This window comes from Mesoplodon densirostris, chromosome 4 (genome assembly GCF_025265405.1).
Source record: "Mesoplodon densirostris isolate mMesDen1 chromosome 4, mMesDen1 primary haplotype, whole genome shotgun sequence".
NCBI lineage: Eukaryota > Metazoa > Chordata > Mammalia > Artiodactyla > Ziphiidae > Mesoplodon > Mesoplodon densirostris.
Window position 1 is genome coordinate 4,319,728 of NC_082664.1, and position 22,539 is coordinate 4,342,266.

Here is a 22,539-nt window from a genome sequence, read left to right on the forward strand (position 1 = left end):
ATGAACAAATGCTAAAAGAATTAATCACCGGTAGATCTGTGCTACAAGAGAAATTAAAGAAAGTCCTTCAAGCAGAAGGAAACTGATATCAGATGGATACCAGAATGAAGAACACTGAAAATGATAACTATCTGGTTAAGTATAAAAGAGTTAAAAAAATTATTTAAATCTCTTTAAAATAGAGCTGTTTTCTAAAAATAATATATGGTGGGGTTTATAACATACGAAGAAGTAAAATGACAATAGCAGGAAGACTCGTGGAGAAGAAATAGAAGTACACTGCTGTAAACTGATATTTACATGGTGTATTGTCACTTGAAGGCTGACTGTGACAAGTTAAAGATGCATTCTAGAAAAGCTAAATAATTGAGATCAAACAATAAGGAGTGATAGTTAAAAAGCCAACAAAAGAGAGAAACTGTAATCATAAAAGTATTCAATTGATCCAAAAGAAAAAAGAAAAAGAGGAAAAGGGAACAAAAAACAGATGGGATAAACAGAGAAAAAATACAGCAAGATGGTAGATTTAAACCCAACAACATCAGTACTTAACAATCCAAGTTAATGGTTTGAGTACCTCAACCGAAAGGCAGAGATTGTTTGATTGAATAAAGGAGCAAGACTCAACTATATGCTGTCTACAATAAGCCCACTTCAAATATAAAGATACGAATTGGCCAAAAATAAAAGGAAGGAAAAATATACACATTAACACTAGTCAAGAGAGAGCTGGAGTGGCTATATTAATATCATACAAAGTAGGTTATGGAGAAAATAATATTACCAATGATAAAAGGATCATTTTATAGTTATAAAGGAGTCAATTCAACTAATAATACTAATATTTATGTACTGAATAATATGAAGCACCTTATACAACTGCAAGAAACAATTAGAAATAGAAAATAAAAAACCCCAATTACAATAGCACCCAAAAATAAAATATTTATGAGTCTAAAAAAATACATAGGGGGTCTACATGCTGAAAACTATAAACAAAGATGATCAAAATGGGGATATATACTATGTTCACGGATTGAAAGGTTCAATATTGTTAAGACGGCAATTCTCTCCAAATGTACATATTCAATACAATTCCAATTAAAACCCCTGAAGGATATTTTGTAGATAACGACAAGCTGATTCTAAAATTTATTTGGAAAGATAAAATAACTAGAAAAGCCAAACAATTTGAAAAAGAATAAAAAGGTTGGAACATTCATACTACTTGTTCTCAACATTTACTATAAAGTGACAATAATGAAGAGGGTATGGCATAAGCAAGAGGATCCCTAGATCAATGGAACAGAATAGAATCCAGAAATAGACTCACGAATATGGTGAATTAATTTTTGATTAAGGTGGAAAGGCAATTCAATGGAGTATGGTTAGTCTTTTCAACAAATGGTTTTCAATACTTGGACATCCACAGGCCAAGAAATGAACTGACAAAATGGATCATAGATTTAAATGTAAAACTAGAAAATCTTGAGGAGAAAATTTTTTTGAGTTTGGGTTAGGCAAAGACTTCTTATATACGACACCAAAAGCACTCCCCATGAAGGAAACAGATCAAAAACTAGACTTCATCTAAATGAAAAACCCTGTAAAAGACACTGTTAAAATAAAAAGACAAGGCACAAGGTGAAATATTTGCAAATCACTTATCTGTCAAAGCATTTGTATCCAGAATATGTAAACAAGTCTCAAACTCAATAAGAAAACAACCCAATTAAAAAACAGGCCAATGATCTGAACAGACACTTCCCCAAGGAAGATACACAAACGAACACAGGAAAAAATGCTCAGCATCATTAATCATCAAGGAAATGCAAGTTAAAGTCAAAATGAGATAAAAGGACTGAAGACACCAAATGTTGACAAGGATTGGAGCAACTAGAACTATCGTACGTGGCTGGCGGGAGTGCAAAAAATGGCACATCTACTTTGGAAAACAGTTTGGCAGTTTCTTAGAAAGTTAAATGAATACTTAATCATACGACCCAGCAGTCCCTCACCTATGTGCTCACCCAAGTTAAAAAAAAAAAAAAAACCTATGTCCAAAACTTGTACATGAATATTTATAGCAGTGTTATTGCTAAAAACTGGAAACAATCCAAATATTCCTCAACTGGGAAGTGGACAAATCATGATACCTCTATATAATGAGATACTACTGAGAAAAAGGAACAAACCACTAATACATCAACAACATGGATGAATATCAAACAGATTATGCTAAGTTAAAGAAGCTAGACTCAAAAGGCTACATACTCTGAGTTCATTTATATGACATTCTGGAAGAGGCAAAATGACAGAGCTAGAGGACAGATTAGTGGTAGCCAGAGATAATGGATAAGGGGAAGGTCTGACTTCAAAGGAGTAGCATGAAGAACTTTTCTGGAGGGTAATGAAACTGTTTTATATCTTGACTGTGGCGGTGGTGGTTACATGACTACACGTATTTATCAAATCCCAAGAGAACTCTTCACTAAAAACGTAATCTTGCCGAATGTAAATTTAAAATTAATTTAAAACGTTACAGAAAGATAGTAAATATTCACTAGGCTCTAAGTTCTCAAACCTTCTTGATTCACAATGCCCTTAATGTCTTAGTAATTTCTTCACTGTGCCCCTAGACCAAAAGAAATACCTATCAATTTAGGAGCTTAAAAACCCCAGCTTTAGTGAGGTATAACCTTACTGTATGTAAAGTGTACAATTCGATACATTTAACATTTACATACATCTGTGAAACCATTATACAATCAAGATGATAAATATACCCATCATCCCCCAAAGTTTCTTAGTAGCCTTTTTTTTTTAGGCAGCACCATGTAGCATACGGGATCTTAGTTCCCCAACCAGAGATTGAACCTGTGCCCCCTGCATTGGGAGCGTGGAGTCTTAACCACTGGACCACCGGGGAAGATCACTTAGTAGTCTTTTGGGAAAAAAAGTACATATAAGTTAAGTTGGTTGCGGTTGGAGGTGGGGGTGGGTTTAAGTGGAATTGGCGAGGGGTGGAGTATGGAAAAAGGTTAACTTTTTTTTCTCTATCTTTTTGTATTTATTTCACTTATTTAAAATAAGCACACATTTAATAAAAATATCAAACAAAACAAAGGGTAATTCTCTCAAAATAAGAACAAATCTCCAAGAAATGGCTCACTGGGTATTTGAAGTAGAAAAATCATTCGCTGGATTTCAAAAATCTCTTTATGCCTTAATCTCCCCTTAGCTCATCGATGATGGCAGTGCTTCTTTACCCCATGTTACTGTGACTTTGGCAAAACAAAAACAACTAAGCAAAAAGAGGAATGCGTGATTTAAATCATTACCTGAAAGAAACCTGTAGACTATTTGAAGCTTCACTGGTTAATACACTACCTCCTTTAATTCAAAACATCCTTTCCTCTCTCATTTCCAAACTATCGTCACCCTTACAACAAGTAATACTTTCCAGAACACACTGTAAATATCAGATATAAAAACAGTAGAAGGAGACTGTCCAACATCAATCCTTAAATGAAACACGAGACAATCATCCTGGGGATCTGGGCATGAAACCTCCCACAAGGGCCCAAGAAAAACTCCTCTGACCTTAACAGAAAATGTTGACTTGAACCCTAAGCATGAAAGAAAACTTGTAAGGTACTATCTAGTCATTTACAAGCAGTACGGATTAAAATACTGTGATGAACTCATTTTCCTTGGAAACCCAACCTGAGTTCTGATGACAGTACTGCTATTACACTATACAGGACACGGTTTTTTAAAGAAAAACGCATTTATTGATTTTTGATAATGGCAAATGTGATACATGATCATTATGAAAATTTTCTGAAATTATAAAAATTTACTCATAAAAGGGTTAAATCCACATCATCACACTATCCAAAAGCAGCTACTATTAACAGTTAGCTCTCTATTCCTCTAGAACACAGTCTCCCGGACAGGTAAGGGTAGACTGCATAAGGGCAGTCTTTTTTTTTTTTTTAAATTGATAAATTAATTAATTTTTGGCTGCATTGGGTCTTCATTGCTGCACGCGGGCTTTCTCTAGTTGCGGCAAGCAGGGGCTACTCTTTGTTGTGGTGCGCGGGCTTCTCATTGCGGTGGTTTCTCATTGTGGAGCACAGGCTCTAGGCGCGCGGGCTTCAGTAGTTGTGGCACATGGGCTCCAGTAGCTGTGGCTCGCGGGCTCTAGAGCGCAGGCTCAGTAGTTGTGGCACACGGGCTTAGTTGCTCTGCAGCATGTGGGATCTTCCTGGACCAGGGCTCGAACCCGTGTCCCCTGCATTGTCAGGCGGATTCTTAACCACTGCGCCACCAGGGAAGCCCCACACCCCACATCTTATTCACTGACTTCTACAGAGTAATCCAGCACCAAAGATGTGGGTAATTCTAGAGAGGTCCATCTTGACGTGAAGCACTTTTGAGCCATCCACTTCATTCAATCATTGATCTAACCGATTCCTTTTCTGACCTGCAGGTGGTTTCATCTGTGACTAAGACTAGTCTTAGTGCCCTCGTCCAGGCAGGAGACCCTGTCGAGTGAGCATTACTGAGCCTCTGACATCCCAAACCTTTCTCTCTGGGAACTGACAGCCCAGGGGGAGTTAAGAGTTGTCACAGGTAGTATGTGAGGGCTTAACCTCAGGGGGCAAGGCAGGGAGGCCATTCAGAATGACCTGGAGAACACGTGTAAACAAAGCGCTGTGACCCAGGAAACGCCGTTTCTGACCTGCTCCCAGGTGGCGCTGGTGCTGCGGCCTTGGAGCAGCACTCTTTGAGAAGAGTGGTTCTCACAATTTTTGGTCTCAGGACCCCTTTAAACTCCTAAAAATTATTGAGGATCCCAAAGAATTTTTGTTTATGAAAGTTATATCTATGGATATTGACTGCAGTAGAAATTAAAGCAGAGAAATTTAAAAAATATTCATTCATTAAAAAATAGCAAACCCATTGTCAGTATAAATTTATAAAAAATAAATTTTTCGTAACATTAGCTATTTCATAAAACTCATATTAAATAAAAGTATTTCCCAAAACAAATTCAGTGAGAAGAGTGGCACTGTTTTACATTTTTGCAAATCTCTTTACTGTCTGGTTTAATAAAAAACAGCTGGATTCTCACATCTGCTTCTATGTTCAGAATGTTAATTTGGTTGAAATATAGGAAGAAAAATCTGTCTCCAGCAGATACGTAGTTGGAAAAGGGAGAGGTATTTAATAGCCCTTTTAGATAATTGTGGACTTCTCTGATACTACACCAAAACTTGATAAGTGGTAGTTTACTAAAGGTTAGCTACTCTGTGGAATCGTAAATCTTATCAATGAGGGGGTCTCTAATACACGAAAATCCACTGGTGTGTCTTGCACTTTGAATGGCTCTCTGGCCGATGAGTGATTTTGTATCATCAGTTTTGGTCATTTAGAAAATACTGGCCTCACTGAATTATGTGTATTCATATATTTTAAATATATTGCCTATCGGACTGGACTGCTATGCTTTTTAAAAACAGAGTTATTGAGAGATAATTCATATATAACACAATCCACCCCTTTAAAGTGTACAATTCAATTGTTTTTAGTATATCCACAGGACTGTGCAGGCATCACCATGCCTCATTCCTTTTGTCGTGTGTATTAAAGATCTAATTCATTCATAACGACACCAATCTCAGCAGGAGAGCTTGCGGCACCCGGAAGCTGAAGCTTGCACTGGTGGATACAAATCTTCCAAAATTCAAAATTTTGCCTGAAAGCTCAAATTTTATCTTTGGCAACAAACACTGTCAATTATTTTCCTTAGAGTGACATTCTAATTTTATTTTGTGAGAAAATGCTCCCTAAATATCCAAGTCTGAATAACCTGTTTGTCAGTCATTCTCCAAGTAAAAATGGTGTTCTGTGAAAAAAGTGGCTACACTATTAGCTTGGTTTTGCTGTCAGTGTTTTCACTATGAGAAAAATGCCAATGCCTGAAAAACAGATTAGTCAATTGAAAAAAAACAAAAACAGATGGTTGACTATATTTTAAAAATGAGTGAAATTAAGAGATAATGGAGTTTATGTAATTTAGGCCTGAGAATTTAGATGCCAGGAGTTTTCCTTCCTGAGTAATTCTCCCGTTCATCCTCACCTCCCTGAACCTAAGTTTTTGAAGTCTGGAAAATAAAAGTCAGGCTAGAGGATCTATAAGGTTCCGTTAATTTCTAGGACTACAGTCTATGATGTATCAAAATACATAGCACACATGAAAAGGTGCTGAACATCATTAGCCAAGAGGGAAACGTAAATCAAAACCACAGTGAGACAAATACCATATGCTAACACACATATATATATATATATATATAACACATATATATTTAAGAAAAAAAAATGTCATGAAGAACCTAGGGGTAAGACGGGAATAAAGACACAGACCTACTAGAGAATGGACTTGAGGATATGGGGAGGGGGAAGGGTAAGCTGTGACAAGGCGAGAGAGAGGCATGGACATATGTACACTACCAAATGTAAAATAGATAGCTAGTGGGAAGCAGCCGCATAGCACAGGGAGATCAGCTCGGTGCTTTGTGACCACCTAGAGGGGTGAGATGGGGAGGGTGGGAGGGAGACGCAAGAGGGAGGAGATATGGGAACATATGTATATGTATAACTGATTCACTTTGTTATAAAGCAGAAACTAAAACACCATTGTAAAGCAATTATACTCCAATAAAGATGTTAAAAAAAAAAAACAACAGTGAGATCCTACCTCACACCTACTAGGATGGCTACCATTAAAAAGACAGATAGTAACAAGTATTGAAAATGCGGAGAAACTGGAACCCTTATCCCTGCTGATGGGAATAAATGGTGCAGCCACTTTGGAAAACAGTCTGGCAGCTCTCCAAAACGCTAAACACATAGTGTTAACACGTCACCAGCAATTCCACTCCTAGGTAAACACTCAAGAGAAATGAAAACATATATGCACAAAAAGCTTGTACATGAATGGTCACAGTAGCATTATTCATAACTGCTAAGTAGCAGAAATAACCCAAATGTCCATCCATGGATGAATAGATAAATAAAACGTGGTATATATTCATATAATGGAACATTATTTATTTATTATTTTTAAAATTTATTTATTTATTTATGGCTGTGTTGGGTCTTTGTTGCAGCGCGCGGGCTTTCTCTAGTTGCGGCGAGCGGGGGCTACTCTTCGTTGTGGTGCGCGGGCTTCTCGTTGCAGTGGCTTCTCTTGTTGTGGAGCATGGGGTCTAGGCACGCGGGCTCCAGTAGTTGTGGCACACGGGCTCAGTAGTTGTGGCTCATGGGCTCTAGGGCGCAGGCTCAGTAGTTGTGGCGCATGGGCTTAGTTGCTCTGCGGCATGTGGGATTTTCCCGGACCAGGGATTGAACCCATGTCCCCTGCATTGGCAGGCGGATTCTTAACCACTGTGCCACCAGGGAAGTCCCTGGAATATTATTTAGCAATAAAAAGAAGTTCTGACACACGCTACAACATGGATGAAACTTGAAAACATTACGCTAAATGAAAGAAGGCCCCATAGTGTATAATGCCATTTCTAAGAAAGATCCAGGTTAGGCAAATCTATAGAGACATAAAGTAGATGAGTAGTTACCAGGCGTGGGGAGTGGGGAGTGGGGAGTGGGGAGTGGGGAGTGGGGAGTGGGGAGTGGGGAGTGAGGGAGGAATGGCAGTAACGGTTAATGGGTATGGGATTTCTTTCAGGGGGATGAAAATGTTACAAAATTAGATGTGATGATGCCTGCACAGTCCTGTGAATACACTAAAAACAACTGACTTGTACATTTTAAAGGGGTGGATTGTATATGTGAATTACCTCTCAACAACTCTGTTAAAAAACATACAGCAGCCTAGTCACTAATAGGCAACATATTTAAAAGAAGTAAGCATAAGAAGTATAACATCTATAGAGCTTTGGATTCTTCACGGTAAGTGAGCATTAATGTCTTTAAAAATACTACGACAGGGACTTTCCTAGTGGTCGAGTGTTTAAGACTCCACGTTTCCACTGCAGGGGGCACAGGTTCGGTCCCTGGATGGGGAGCTAAGATCCTGCATGCCGCATGACGCGGCTGAAAAAACCAAAACGAAACAAAAAACAACTATGACAAAACAAAAATACACACACACACACAGACACACACACCAGGCAATCCTTCAAGCAAGTCGGCCGAGTGCCACTTCAGTGGTAAGCACACCAGGGGCGTCCAAAGGGAACTACAAAGGGGCCCACATTTTTTCTACCTGCCCTCCTGGGTCCAGGCACTGCTTGGGGTGGAGGCCTTCTGTTGGCTGCTTGAAAGCTGCACCCACTCGCTACTTCTGAGAGGGTCAGAAACCACTGCCAAGTACCATCCCCACCACACGCCTTCTCCTTCGTTATGTATCTGTCATCAATGCCCTCTGTCTTTATATAAAACAAAACAACAACAGCAAACAAAACACAAATCCCCTCTGCTCCGCACCGCTCGTTCACTCGAGGTAAGGGAACGGCCGTGCTCTCTCCTGCCCTAGCCTCGCTCCAGTCAGAGGACAGAATGAACTGTCTGTCCCCTGTTCTCTCAGTGACGCGGAAAAGCACCTCTTGTGCACATATCTTCATGGGACAGTGTAACTCATCTTGTACCAGATTTCTCTCTGCACCTTCTTCCCGCCTCGTGGGCAGTCCTGTAACTCTACCTACATCCCCTGTTTCACCTTCCTTCACTGCCTTACCTTAACCTAAAATGACACATTACTGGTCAGAGCCTTGGGAGGGCAGAAGCCTTGGTCACCACTCTACTTCCTCACCTGAAAAAGTGCTCAGTGGATGCTCAGGAAGTGTCTGCTATGTGCTTTAGGGGCAAAATAAAGTGCCCAATACTCTGAAGATGGCTTGAATTTCTGGGTGGGGAACAAAGCTAAGACGGCAGGAGGAGAACCTGGTTATTAGGACATGGTTTTAACAGGGAGACAAGAAGTAATGATTATTTAATCTAAAAAAAGTCTCAAGGGCTTCCGGTCTCCTACGTGGTTCTGGTAATGTGCACCGCCTCTGTGAAACGCAAGGGAGAGACTGTTTCAAGCAGGCAGGCCCGACGTGGTGCAAGGGCAGGGCTCTGACCCCAACCCGCCAAGCCTCGCCTCACTGGGCTCCGCAGACTCCTCCCTCCTGGGTTAAGAGTGGGACTCAGGGACTGCTGGCAGCCGAGGCTCCGTCGAAACTGAAAAACCTTCCATACGTGTCATTTAATATAAACTTACGTGTTTATAAATTTAATAGATGACATATTAGTACACGTAATTCAAAAAGAGAATGAATTTAATATATAATAAAGCAGCATTTAAAATCGACTGAGAAAATGGAATGTTTAACACACAATGTAGAGACTAATGATTTTTCAATCATTTTATAAGACAAAGTTATATCCCTACCCTGAGCCATTAAAAAAAAAAAAGTTCCAGGAGGATTACAAAATGTACTGTGAACAACAGAATTATGAAAGTGTTAGGAGAAAATATTAGAGATTTTTCTTTGTGATCCTGGGGTTTGGGAGGCCTTCCAGAGTAATTGAGAGTTGAAACCGAGAAGAAAAAAAAAGACATTCCGCAATTTTCCTTAGTCTGAATGGGTGAGGTTTTTGAGGATTTACTGCTCACTATATGCTTGGATGGTTCTTCTGGTGGGAGTCTGGTGGAGGAACCCAAACGGCTCTCACAGTCCTAGGCTGACTACATGCTGGTTAATTCTGAACTGTAAGAGTTAACAATAATAAATTAATCAGGTTGATCTCAACTTTGGATACAACAGATTGTGAATGCAAAAAGAACACGACTTTCTTTTTCCAAAGCAAACATACTAACGTAAGAAAGAAACATATTTTAGGTCAACGAGTCTAGTCAATTTTGAAATATATAGCTTTGGGGAAAAAATGAGAAACTTAAGGAGTTCAATGGAAATCAGCATTTAAAATTTTATGTTAAGCCACGAGGATTCCCTAGTAACTGGGGGGTACTATTTCAAAAGCAGACAAAACACCAACAATTCAAAAAAACTCAAGAGAAAACTGGAGTTCAGTGTCAAACCTAAGAGTTTTAGTAATGGTATCACATGAAATGTTTCCAGGTGGTAGTGACTGAGGTCACGATGGGACCTGCAAAGGACCTGGAAACAGGAGACTGAGATTTTGGGGCTGAATGAAACCAACGATGAACTAACTGCAGGATGACAAGAGCTGGGTGCATCTCAGCCCATCAGGGTGGACTGTCTTGACACCAGCTTGGTCCCACCACTGTCTTAACTCCTCCCCATCATTAGAATTTTCCTGTACGTGTATGGACAACATGCTTCCTTCTAAATTATGTATGGGCACTATTATATTAATGTTATATATCTTAAAAAAATTTAAAGAGGGTAAGACAGTAAGTACAAATGAAAGTTCTAACATTTCTACCCCACAGTGTAGCTGTGAGGATTAAGTGAGTTAACACATGTAGGGCGCTTTCCTACCTAGAAGGTCCCTCACTGTAATCCAGGACATATTACAAAGATTTTCATTCTTCGAGGTACAAGTACAAATTTTTGAACAGGAGGATTTTTTCGTGGCAAGTGTCATGTTAGGCTCAAATGTCTTAGCACAGTCTAAGAATATCAGAGTCCTGTTTGTAACTCAGGTTTGGGACACGCTGGTTAAACCGTAATCACTTACCATATGGACTACTTCTGGGTAAATAGGCTCTGTGATCACATTCCGATTATGGGTGATATATTCTACCATTTCACTTAAAGCAGCTCGTTTTACTTCCTTCCACTTTAGGTCACTTAGTGGATCGGAAACAAAGTCAAAGAGGACACAACACTGACGTAACTTCTGGATAAAAAGCTTCTCTTGATCAGCAGGAGGAACATCTGAAAAGGAGAAAGCAAAGTATATTGACTGCAAAAATGCTTAACCCAGAATTATTGTGAAATACTTTTAAGCTTTCTACTATTTTTATTTTGAATTAATAGAGATTCAAGAAACAAGAGATGGGGCTTCCCTGGTGGCGCAGTGGTTGAGAGTCTGCCTGCCGATGCAGGGGACACGGGTTCGTGCCTCAGTCTGGGAGGATCCCACATGCCGCAGAGCGGCTGGGCCCATGAGCCATGGCCGCTAAGCCTGCACGTCCGGAGACTGTGCTCCGCAACAGGAGAGGCCACAACAGTGAGAGGCCCGCGTACCGCAAAAAAAAAAAAAAAAAAAAGGAAAAAAACAAGAGATGGGGTAGGGATGAATAGAGGTTAAACATTCCTTAAAGAAAATGAAAGAAAAAAAAAAAACAGCTAGTCACTGCTCAGATCATATGCTTCATATGATAAAGTTTCTATACTTTCTCTGAAGCCACGTCCAGAGTACTGTTCAAAATAAATTCCTTCTAAATGCCTTCATTCAACAAACATAACCTAGCACCAAGGATCACATGCTGGCACTGTGTTGGGCAGTGGAACAAGAGGCAAAAACCACAGCCCCGGTGTGGGGCGAGGGGCACAGACACCCACACTGCGTGACAGCTGCACACAGTAGGTACAGGTGAGGTAAGAAAAGGTCACAGGAAGGATGCTCCCTCAGGTCTGCTGTTGCTCTAAACTTACAGGGGAAGGGCACCGGCCAGCTGGCAAACAGCAAGCGGCATCAGTGTGGAGCTTGCCCAAACGAGCTGTCACACACATGCTGTGAGGGTCTCCACCCTGGTGCCCCACACAAAGCACATCTCCTCCCTCAATGTGGGCTACGGTCAATGCACATTACACATGATGTCAACAATGTAGAAAGGGCGCAAATGATAATATTACTGAGGGAGGGAGTGCTTACCAGGGCCAGGTGCCATACTAAAAGCTTTATACATATTTACAAAATGTAATCTTTACAATGACATAACAGAGACGAGATACAGGCATAGAGGGTCAGTGCAGGGCTGGAAAGTGATGGAGCTCTGTGTGACTTTCCAGAATTCTGGGAGGTTTGGAAAACTCCAATCTGCCAGTGTGAGCTTGACAGCTTTTTTCGGTGAAAATCAATCAGTGGTGATATTAACGAATAGAATTTATGGACACATTGACTGAAATGTGTCCAAGATCTGCAAAATGGCTCCGAAGATCTGCATGACTCAGTGAACCAGTATTTTCCATGTGATCAATAAATGGTGTTACAGTATCAGTCAAGGGCAAAAGAGCCATTCAAAGGGCAAGAGAGTCCACTGTTTTTTGTTTTTGTTTTTTAAAATGAATGAATTAATTAATTTATGGCTGTGTTTTGGGTCTTTGTTGCTGCGCATGGGCTTTATCTAGTTGCAGTGAGCGGGGGCTACCCTTCGTTGCGGTGCACGGGCTTCTCACTGCGGTGGCTTCTCTTGTTGCAGAGCACCGGCTCCAGGTGCGTGGGCTTCAGTAGTTATGGCATGTGGGCTCAGCAGTTGTGGTGCACGGGCTTAGCTGCTCCATGGCATGTGGCATCTTCCCAGACCAGGGCTCGAACCCGTGTCCCCTGCATTAGCAGGCGAATTCTTAACCACTGCGCCACCAGGGAAGTCCCAGTCCACCAGGTTTTAATGTAATAAAGTGTACAGAGAGTTTATTAACATGGCTTCAGATTCCACATTGCAGATTCGTTCAAGAAACTTCTCGTTTGCTAAGTTTTGGTGTAGTATCAAAGAAAATGTCCACAACTATCTGAAAAGCCTATTAAAATACTCCTCCTTTTCCCAATCAGTGTCTTCCTACATTGTTTCAACCAAAACATGTGGCAACAGGCTGAACGCAGAGGCACACAGGAGAATCCAGCTCTCTCCTCTTAAGCCAGACATTAAAAAGATTTGCAAAAAGAGAAAATGATGCCACCCTCTCACTAAACTTGTCTTTGTTTTAGGAAATATGGCTATTTTCATAAAAGTGTGATATTTCTGTTAACATGTAATAAGGTTTATTATTTTTAATGAATTAATAAACACACATTTTTTCTGGTTTAATTTCTAGTGTGGTCAGTATTGGTAGCTAAATCTACATAAACAAAAGCTCTCTGGGTCCTACATAGTTTTTAGGAGCGTGAAGGGATCGGTCCTGAGACCAAAGCTGCTGAGCGCCCTTCCCCACACCAGCGGCACCCCAGTGGGCGCCTGGGGGCGGGGCCTGGCGCTCCTGCTTCCACCCGCCTCTCTCTGCCTCAGAGCCCGCCCCGGTCACCCTGCTTTCCTTTCCTGCCCTAACCGCCCCCTCCTGTTTGGGGTTCTTGCTCAGGCCTCCCTCACTGCCTGGTCAGAGAGGACGTACTTCTGGGTTGTCTTTAAGCTCCTACTGCCTTGAACGGCGGGCTACCTTGCTGGGCACTTCTTCCCCACCTAGCTGCTTTCTGAGGGCAGGTCCCAGGTGATTGTTTCCTGGTTCTCGGTACCCCCTAATGCCCAGTGTGGAGCCCTGCAAACAGCAGGCACTCAGCACAGCCACCGGAATGGCCCATTTCCTGGGGAGCTCCCCTAGTTCCCACACTGCACGCAGAGGTCAGCAGTGCACAGCCGGTCCAAGGGGTGAGGATATGCTGCCTGAAGGGTACTCAGGGGACCGTGGGGACTTAACTGTGATCCATAAACATTCTGAGTCCAGGTGACTGGAATCACTTAAATGAGTAATAGTCACTATAATGTTTGGGTCTCTGTACATGCAAATATCCAGCCCTTTTCAATGAAAAGCTCCGTGCTTGGCTTCAGTCCTCACTCAATTCTACACCTCTGCTCACCCTCCACTTTGCCAGGATCATCTTAAATGAGTGCATTTTGTAGCCACACCTTGTATACCTGGAACCTTCTGGCTTTCTCATGTTCTTGGTGCCGCAGAGAACTGAGAAGCCACATTTACCCCTAAGAGCCACCTGATGATGACTCAGCTGTCACCAAAACACTAAAACAAACCTATTACGATAAGAAGGAAGAGCAGAGTAAAATATTTTACTTTTTTCATAAAATTTCTATCTAAAATTCTTCTAAAAAGCAAGGAAATCTCAATTTTCTGGAAATTGTCAATTCTCCCAGGGTTCCAGACAGCTAAGGTATTACTGTACTATTTTCGTTTATAGTTTATAAAAAAAAGTTTGTGAGCATAATCTCATGAACTCTTTTATATTTTAAAACCTCATTTGGCTACATTTATAACTGCACTGTTTAAAAAAAAAGTATATTATACCAATCAAATTGAATATAGTTGTAAAAATGTTGCATAAGTAGCCCCTATCAAGTATTTCCATATGGTTTTTGAATGCAAGTTAATTTAGCTTCTTATTGGTCACCATATTTTAAACATCTTTACTTTCTGCTGTGTTAACAGGACTGTACCACTGGGGGATAAAAATGAGTGGAGGTGGTAGAAGAATAGGCTTTTTTACCTTTATGTATTCTGATTCTTTAACAGCATGAGTTATTTTTGTAATTAAAAAATAAGCTCCTTAAAAACTATTAAGTTAGCACTGCTAATCTTGAAAGAAGAAAGAAGGTAGGACAGAACACCACCTGTACCTGTTCCGACTATCATGTAATGTGGACCAGGTGATAGAAGCTAACTGGGACTGACACTGCTGGTATATTACACTTCAGTGTCTGGTAGTCAAGAGTGCCTGACTCTCAGGCAATAAAACAGGACCCTGGGTTTGACCCAATTCTTAAAATTACTCCTATGAAGCAGAATTAAAAAAAAGAGTGGATTTTGAATTCTGCCCATGAGTGACACTGGCTTACTTTAATTTTAAACTGTATATGGACTAATAACACCAACATTCTTGTCTCAGGACATATTAATGAGCAGTCTTAAGCCCGAAAGAGAATACCAACTAAATAGCACCATATGAGACAAAGTTCTGTAGCCTGTGGGCACTGTCAGGACCCCCGTGACAGGGCTCTGTAACTAGAAAGGGGTGTGAAGAGGACAGCTGCCCAGGACAAGCCCCAGGACACCACCCAGAGGCCCAACACCATATTGAGTCCTCTGATCTAAGAGAAAGAGGAACACGAAAGAGGTGATCACAGTTTTGGCTGGAGAACACTGTTAATGTTAATTAATATATCCTTTTATTATTATTTTTCACGTTAAGAGCTGTAACACTCTTCTACACAAATAATATCACAAGTACCTTATGTTTGTATAAACCTTTTCGCCCCCTCCCCCCTTCCCCGAACTATTTTCACTGATCTGTTAATGTGAACTTGGGATACTTCCCAATTATTTCAAGGTAAATCCTTGATGATACCAGGAGCAAACCATATGGACATACTCATGCAGAACCTGCAGGGGGCTAGGAGCAGAGAAAAGACTCCACCCATGGCACCTGAAGATGAGAACGGATCCTTCTTCTGAAAACATACTTACTAAAGGGAAGCCTGTAATTAATAAGTGATGCAAAGGGATGTTTAACGAAGTTACCTAGAGTGGGGTGGCAGCCCCCATTTCTGGCTTTGTAAGTGTTCCTGGTCCCACGGTGGAGGAGGGCAGTGTTCTCACATCAGTGGCACGCCAGAGCAAGCTATAAGGAGTGGACACCTTCCACTGACCCCTGACCTCAGTGAGTGGAGGTGAGCCCTGGGGGCTACCCAAGGTGATGACAGTAGAACTTCTACTTATATTTTCTTCTGCAAAGAATAACAAAGTAAGATGTACTGATATTTAATATAGGAATTGAGGACTGGAGGTATGTGCTTGAGACTACTCTACTGCCAGGTAAGTGTGACCAAGGGTCTGGAGGCCACTGCTGGGCAGTGGGCAGGCCTTCCCAAGTGAATCCTAAATGACTGAGCATGTCACAGCTGACTCCACAGTGTTTTGAGCATTTGGGCACCTCAATTACGAAGGGACCGATGGACATGACAATAAATTTTAACCACCAAATTGCAGGATGGGACATGATAAGGCTGCATCACTAAACTGTCACTGTATGTGAAGAGGCATCATGTGAACTCTATTTGTGAGTAGAAAAACTATGAAAAAAAAAAAAAAAGTCAAGCCCACTTCCACATGACACGTCTTGGTGGTGAGGAGAAACATTCCAACATCCAAAAAGGACCAACTTTCAGTAGGACAGTCACAGAAAGACAGGCCTTTCTAGCACGGAGATGATGGCTTTTCTCAAATAAACACAACCCCAATGAGACAAAAAGCCAGAGCTGCACAAACCACAGGCCCAGAGAACATCACTTGGAGAGATGCCCTCAGAGGCACGCCCGTAAGGGTGGGAACCACTTCGCGCTCACTCATGTACTCTTCTGCTAAGCAGCTAAGGCAGACTGACTTTCAGAGACCCCCGTGCATCCACTGCTCCCCGCCCCCTGCCCTCCCAGCACTCGTGTCACCTTCCTGACAGTATGGGGCCACGAGTCTACGAACATGTGCCTGTCCTGAGACCGCAGACAAGAGACACCACACAAAACTGAAACCAGCATGCAAGCTCTCCAAAAGGAAAGAGCCAAACCTTCAGCTATGGGGTCCTCTTGTCTTTCCAATGTATTTATTCTTAGTACAAAGTGAGCAGGAATAAAGTTGAATCCAATTACTAACAATTTGGAGTAAATTTGGGATTCGTCATTAATATGCACTAACCCACTTAGTTCTATTTTGCATATGAGAACACTTAGCAGATGGCAAGTTTCCCCCACTGAGAACAGTTCGGCGGTGTTACTTTATTTTTGAAAGTAAAATTCATGCACCATTTTTGAAATGACCATTTCCCCACGGCCTCCTGCGTCTCCTCTGTCCTGGATCAAGTGTCTGCGGACACGAGAGCCCTTCTGCTGCACCATCGCTTCCCTGGGCACCAACACCACGGACTTTCAGAGCCTTACAACGGGCCTTACTACCTGTGAGACTAAGTTCCTTCCCCTTGCTCTGCTTCCTGTCTCGACTGTTCACGGCCCTTCAAATTTCCCCTATCAATAGGGGAAGAACAGAAGTCTTCGCAATACTGAATCTTTCAATCCATGAACATGGAACATTTCTCCAATTACTTTTTTCCTTAAGTGTCTTTCAATAAAATTTTACAATTTTCTCCTAAAAACGTAAATCTAAAAAATAAATCATTTTTTAGATTTATTCTTAGGTATTTATTAAGTTCTGACGCTACTGTAAATTGTACCTTTAAAAAGACTGAAGAATTTTCTAACTGCTGCTGTGATCTAGAAAAGAACAGATTTGGGGTATTACTTTTGTATCTAGCTACCTCGACTCTTATTAATTCTACTGGAGTATCGGCAACTCCCTTCGGTTTTCTGTGTATGCCACCCTCTCACCTGGAAATGCCCACACTGTTCTCTTCCCTGCCTGAGCAAGGCCCTGCAAGCAAGTGGCGAGAGCGGCTCCCTCTCAGAGGGAAGCCCTTGCTAGCTCCCCACACATAGCTCCCCACCCAGTTCGATGCTTACGCCCAGACTCTCTAGATAACGCTTCCCAGATTAAGGAGCTGACCTGTAGGCTCAGTGCCACCCCAATCCACATCTAAAAGAGACTTCCGTGAAGTGGTAAGTGACTTCTAAAAGGTATTATGTGGAAAATCAAAGGGTCAACACCAACCAAGACCCTTGGAGAAGAACGGCAGGGTGGGGGGACTTGCTGTTCCAGAAATCTAGACTCACTGGGGAAGCTTCATGAATGACAATGGCCCAGCCCTGTACTGCCACAGAGAACAGAGCCCAGAACAGGCCTGTACAGACGTGGATAACTGATTTAGGACAGACTGGATTACAGAAAAGTAACGAAAGATCAGTCTTTGAAATATGGCGCTGGGACAGAAAGGAAGGAAGAAAGGAGAAAGAAAGGAAGAAGAAATTGGACCACATTCTATGCAAAAATAAAAAATAAGTTCCTGGAGGGTTAGGACTTCAATCTGAAAGACAAAACTCTAATGCTTTTAGAAAATAATACAAAAGAATATCTCATAGAGAGAAGGAAGTAGAGGGCTTCTTAAGACCTAAGAACTGTAATCATTACAAGACGGATATACTGAACTATACAAAATCCAACATTTTCCTCATCGAGACACCACAAAGAATGAACAGACATGTTACAGAGTGGGGGAACTATTTAATACATATAGCCAATGAATTAACGTCCAGAGTATGTAAGCATTTCCAATAAATCAGTAAGAAATATTCAGAGTACCAACAGAAAAGTAAGCAAACGTCTTAACCAAGCACTTCATGAATATACCCCAAAGCCTAAGCACTCGTGAAAGGCTGTCACTCATTAATGGCTAGAGGAATGCAAATTAAAACCACAATGAGAGGGACTTCCCTGGTGGCGCGGTGGCTGAGAGTCTGCCTGCCGATGCAGGGGACACGGGTTCGTGCCCCGGTCTGGGAGGATCCCACATGCCGCGGAGCGGCTGGGCCCGTGAGCCATGGCCGCTGAGCCTGCGTGTCCGGAGCCTGTGCTCCGCAACGGGAGAGGCCACAGCGGTGAGAGGCCTGTGTACCGTAAAAAAAAAAAAAAAAAAGCCCACACACCGCAACAAAGAGTAGCCCCCACTCCCTGCAACTAGAGAAAGCCTGCGCGCAGCAACGAAGACCCAACACAGCCAAAAACAAACAAACAAACAAACAGAAAAACCTACAATGAGATATCACAGGACACCCAAAAGAGTGGCAAAAAGTCTGAGGAAACCAAGTGTTGGGAGGAGCTGTGTTCGGCTGGAGGTCTCACACTGCTGGGCAGGGCTGCGGGGCCGGCGTCATCAAGGACAGAGGCAGACAGATGTGCCCGTGAGCTGGGAACACAGGACCTTCCAGGAGCTGCAGGGGTGCCTGGTAGGGGTGCTGGTTACAGGAATATTCGCTTTCTAGTTATTCATTACACTTTTTAGTTGTTACATACGCGCTGTGAGTTACATTACAAATTAAAAAGGCCCCAGGATCCGTGCCTACGGCAAAAGCCCCTCAAGAACACTTAAGAACACACAGTGAGACGTGAGCCTCCTTCCTCCACAGTCACCCTCTGCCTCGACTCTCCTCCCAAAAGGCAAGCGCGGCAGCCGGCGCCTGGGTCTCCCAGAGCCGCCCAGCACGCACACTCCAGGCACAGGTATACGTGGCGTCTCCTCCGTGACAGCTTTAGGGGAACAGACACCGACAACCTCCAAACTAACCTCCATCTCCTTGGGACACGGACACACACGATCCCAGCACATTTCCTAACGTCCCTCTAGGCAGTATTTGTGTGGAAGAATTTAAGCTCTGGGTATCTTTTTTTTTTTAAATTGAAAAAATTTCCCAATCCAGATGAAATCTAAGTGATCTCTAATTTTTCTAATTACATAAAGTTTCTCCCTCTTCCTCTCTTTCTCTCAGAGAGAAGATCAGCAATTATGACTCCAGATGTATAATGTAAAACTTGTGGTAGGACTTATCAGACCTCAAGCATCTGGTAGGAAGCAGAGCAGAGTAGGCACCAGCCTTGAACACATGGAGCCTGTATCGTAAGGAATTAACTCAAAAATGTATCCAACATACACAGGCCAGGCACTGTACCAGGCATGGCAATACACAGATAAATTTAAACATGATACCTGATCTAAAAGAAAATAACAACTAAAGCATATAACAAGTGTACTGACGTGTGAGGTGTGATGGGGCCTGGGGGTGGGGGGCAGGGTGCAGGTGCAGGAAAGGGTTTCCTGGGGTGCACTTGAGCTTGGCCTTGGAGGGAGGGCAGGAGCCACATCAGTTCAGGGAGGCTGAGGCTCACTGTGGAGGGACCGGGGCCACGCTCAGCTGGAAAGACTGTATCTACAGGTGCCCACTTCTCAAATTGGAGGGCCTTGAAGTTACAGGGCAAATTCTCCTGGAAAACCAATTTTCCTCAGAAAGACAGAGGCTTAAATGAGAATAACAGATTACATTTTACAAACCCTAAATTAATCACACTGGATCTTCAGTCAAACATTTTTCATCGAGGAGGAACTCTGTCTTGTTCATTACTTTGTCCTCAGTATCTAGAACTGGCCAAGCACACAGTGGGACCTCAAATATTGGCTCAAAATAAAAAAGGTGATCTGAAAGGAGGAAATTCAGGTAATTTAACTGAGCGGTACCATAACTTAAACCCTATTTATATTAAAATCAGGACACATGTATCAGAGTAGAATGCAAAGTCCATATAAACTTAGGACAAAATCAAGTTCTTCCAAGAAACTTGGATGCTTGTGACAGGCATTTCAGCACTCTGGACTCTCAGAGGTTTGCATTATGATAGAACAATCTGAGAAGTACTGTGAGTAGATAGCTTTGATCACAGAGGGTTTTTAAGCAGATGAGTGACACAACGTGACCTGGGAAAAAGATCTCTTCAGAGGTGACACGGGGGACTGAAATGAGGATGACAGAAGTAGGAAGATCTACTTCAAAGGAGAAGGCAACAGTCTGGGAACCAAGTTCTCAGCCTTCTCACGAGGCAGTCATGACCCGAAGCACGGTTCCTCAGGGCTGGCCTAGCAGGGATCCTTTCTGGGAACAACGATCTCTTACTCCCTAAAGCCAAACTTCTACAACTTGAAAGCACGATAAACATACTGAATGCAACACTCACTTCATGTAGCTGATGTGATGAAACTAATTCTACCCTGGTCCTTGGCGCCTACATAATTTCAAAATTGAGTTAATCTGCTCAAACAGTTCCTAACTTGGTTGATGATGTTCAAAATTACAATACATCTTTCTCAATGTCACAACGCCAAGTTATCACAGTTCAACCACTGTAATGTTTACACTTTGTACGTTAACCTCCCACAGATCAAGTTCCTCTTTCCCTTGCTGTTTTCTCTTTCTTTCTTGGTGGTTCTTAAAACAAGGTCTGACCTACAATCAACAGTGTCTTAGATCTGATGGGACTTCACCACATGTACTGAGCCTCTGGTCAGGTTTCTCGATGGATGTTATTCCATTCAAATACAGCCCACGTGCTCCCCGCGTCACGCTCTGTACTACCTAACGCGAGGAGCTAGTAACCAGCTGGTAATGCAAAGGGGCCAGAGCGTTCGTCTGGCCAAGAATGTCGAGCAGTGTCTACCTGCTGTTCGGAGAGAAATAACCAGGAGCAGCAAGCCCCTCCCTCCCTCCTGCCCTCGCTTGCGCTGGAGCCGCCCTTCTCCAGTCCTTATGGGTGGCATTCCAATGCGCGGGCAAAGCGGAAGCATCGCCTGCTCTATTAATCTGGATGTAAATCTGGCGACGCAGGACTGCCCAGCAGCTTCTACATCGCCACTTTCACTTTAAACAAGTTTTGTTGGTGACCATAACAAATGGAACCATAGCTCGAAATCCATTATGAACGTTCCCTTTGCAAATCCCAATTCTGTAGTTTATCAGCTTTGTTGCACTCGTTCACTAAGCTTACATCCTCCCTCCCACAGGAAAAGACCTACTACCCCCAGGCCGAGTCTGGCGTGGAAGTCTACCCAGGACAAGCCGATCTCGTGTAAATCCCACAGCCACTGATTGGTTTCCCCACAAACCTGGGCACTCCTCCCTCCAGCCTTTGAGACCTTCCCTCCCGCCTTTGAGACCTTCCCTCCTTCCTGGTTTTCCTGTCATTCTTCAGCCTGCCTTTATCTGCACACAGAGAAAGCAGTAATATTCACTTTCCTCGCGACTTTCCACCACTGACCCCCAGCCCAACATCCCTTTTTACACTGTGAAACTACAGCGTAAATCTATAAGGCAGATAGTTTCATTTCAGAAAGCGGCGTCTGAAGCCAAGGTCTAGTTCGCTCCCGTTCTCTGCACCTGAGAACTGGCAGTTTCACCGGGGGACCGGGGTTGGGGGGGGGAGGCGTGTGGGGGTGAGGAGAGCCGGAAGCAGCGGGTCAGACTGAGGCGAGATAAAGGCCAGGAGAGACTGGTTTCCTCAGGGAAGCTCTTAATTACGGCAAGTGAACTTCTCAGTGAAGGAAGTCACATGGAAGAAACATACTGATTTCTAGCCTAGACTCCACCATAAAGAACATGGTGAAGTCACGACAGGATTCTAAGCCTCAGGTTCCTTAAGCTGTAAGACCTCTAGCGGACATTCAGGACTGTGTCCCCCCCTCCTGGCACAGGTGATGCACAGGAGAACTCCACAGATGTCAGCTGAATTAAAGCCTTGGCTCTCTGACAGTTAAAGATTAAGACAGCTCGAATTCCTAGGAGCACAGAGATACAGCCCCAACCGCGTTGACAAAGGCTCTATTTCCTGCCTAAGAACCTAGTTCTAGAATGCCTGTCGGGAACAAATTAGACAGACCCTCACCACTAGTACAAATCAGTAAACGTCCAGCACCTCTGGCTGTCCTGCCTCATCCTTCACTTAGGCCGGCATTTCTGATGAAGCGTCGCCCCCCCCCACTGCGCCTGCCGCCCGGCAGCTCTGACAGTGGAGAAGCTCTTGCCTGAAGCGCAAGGGCGGGCGTCATTCCAGGAAAACTGCTTTCACTACATTTCACAAATAAGAGGTGGCCAAAGGAAGGCTG

General features: G+C 42.8%; 1 protein-coding gene across 8 annotated transcripts in view; it reads right to left on the reverse strand.

The window, feature by feature from the left end:
* Nucleotides 1-22,539, reverse strand: part of PPP2R5C (protein phosphatase 2 regulatory subunit B'gamma) — a 134,721-nt gene that overhangs the window by 41,880 nt on the left and 70,302 nt on the right. For 6 of the 8 annotated variants that reach the window (XM_060095626.1, XM_060095629.1, XM_060095627.1 and 3 more), the window contains one exon: nucleotides 10,741-10,940. The exons of 1 other annotated variant lie outside the window; for it this stretch is intronic. In XM_060095626.1, the coding sequence (XP_059951609.1) occupies nucleotides 10,741-10,940 (200 nt within the window). Of the gene's footprint in view, nucleotides 1-10,740; nucleotides 10,941-15,473; nucleotides 15,534-22,539 lie in introns of those variants that run through there. One more of the 8 variants, XM_060095633.1, reaches the window with a different exon arrangement.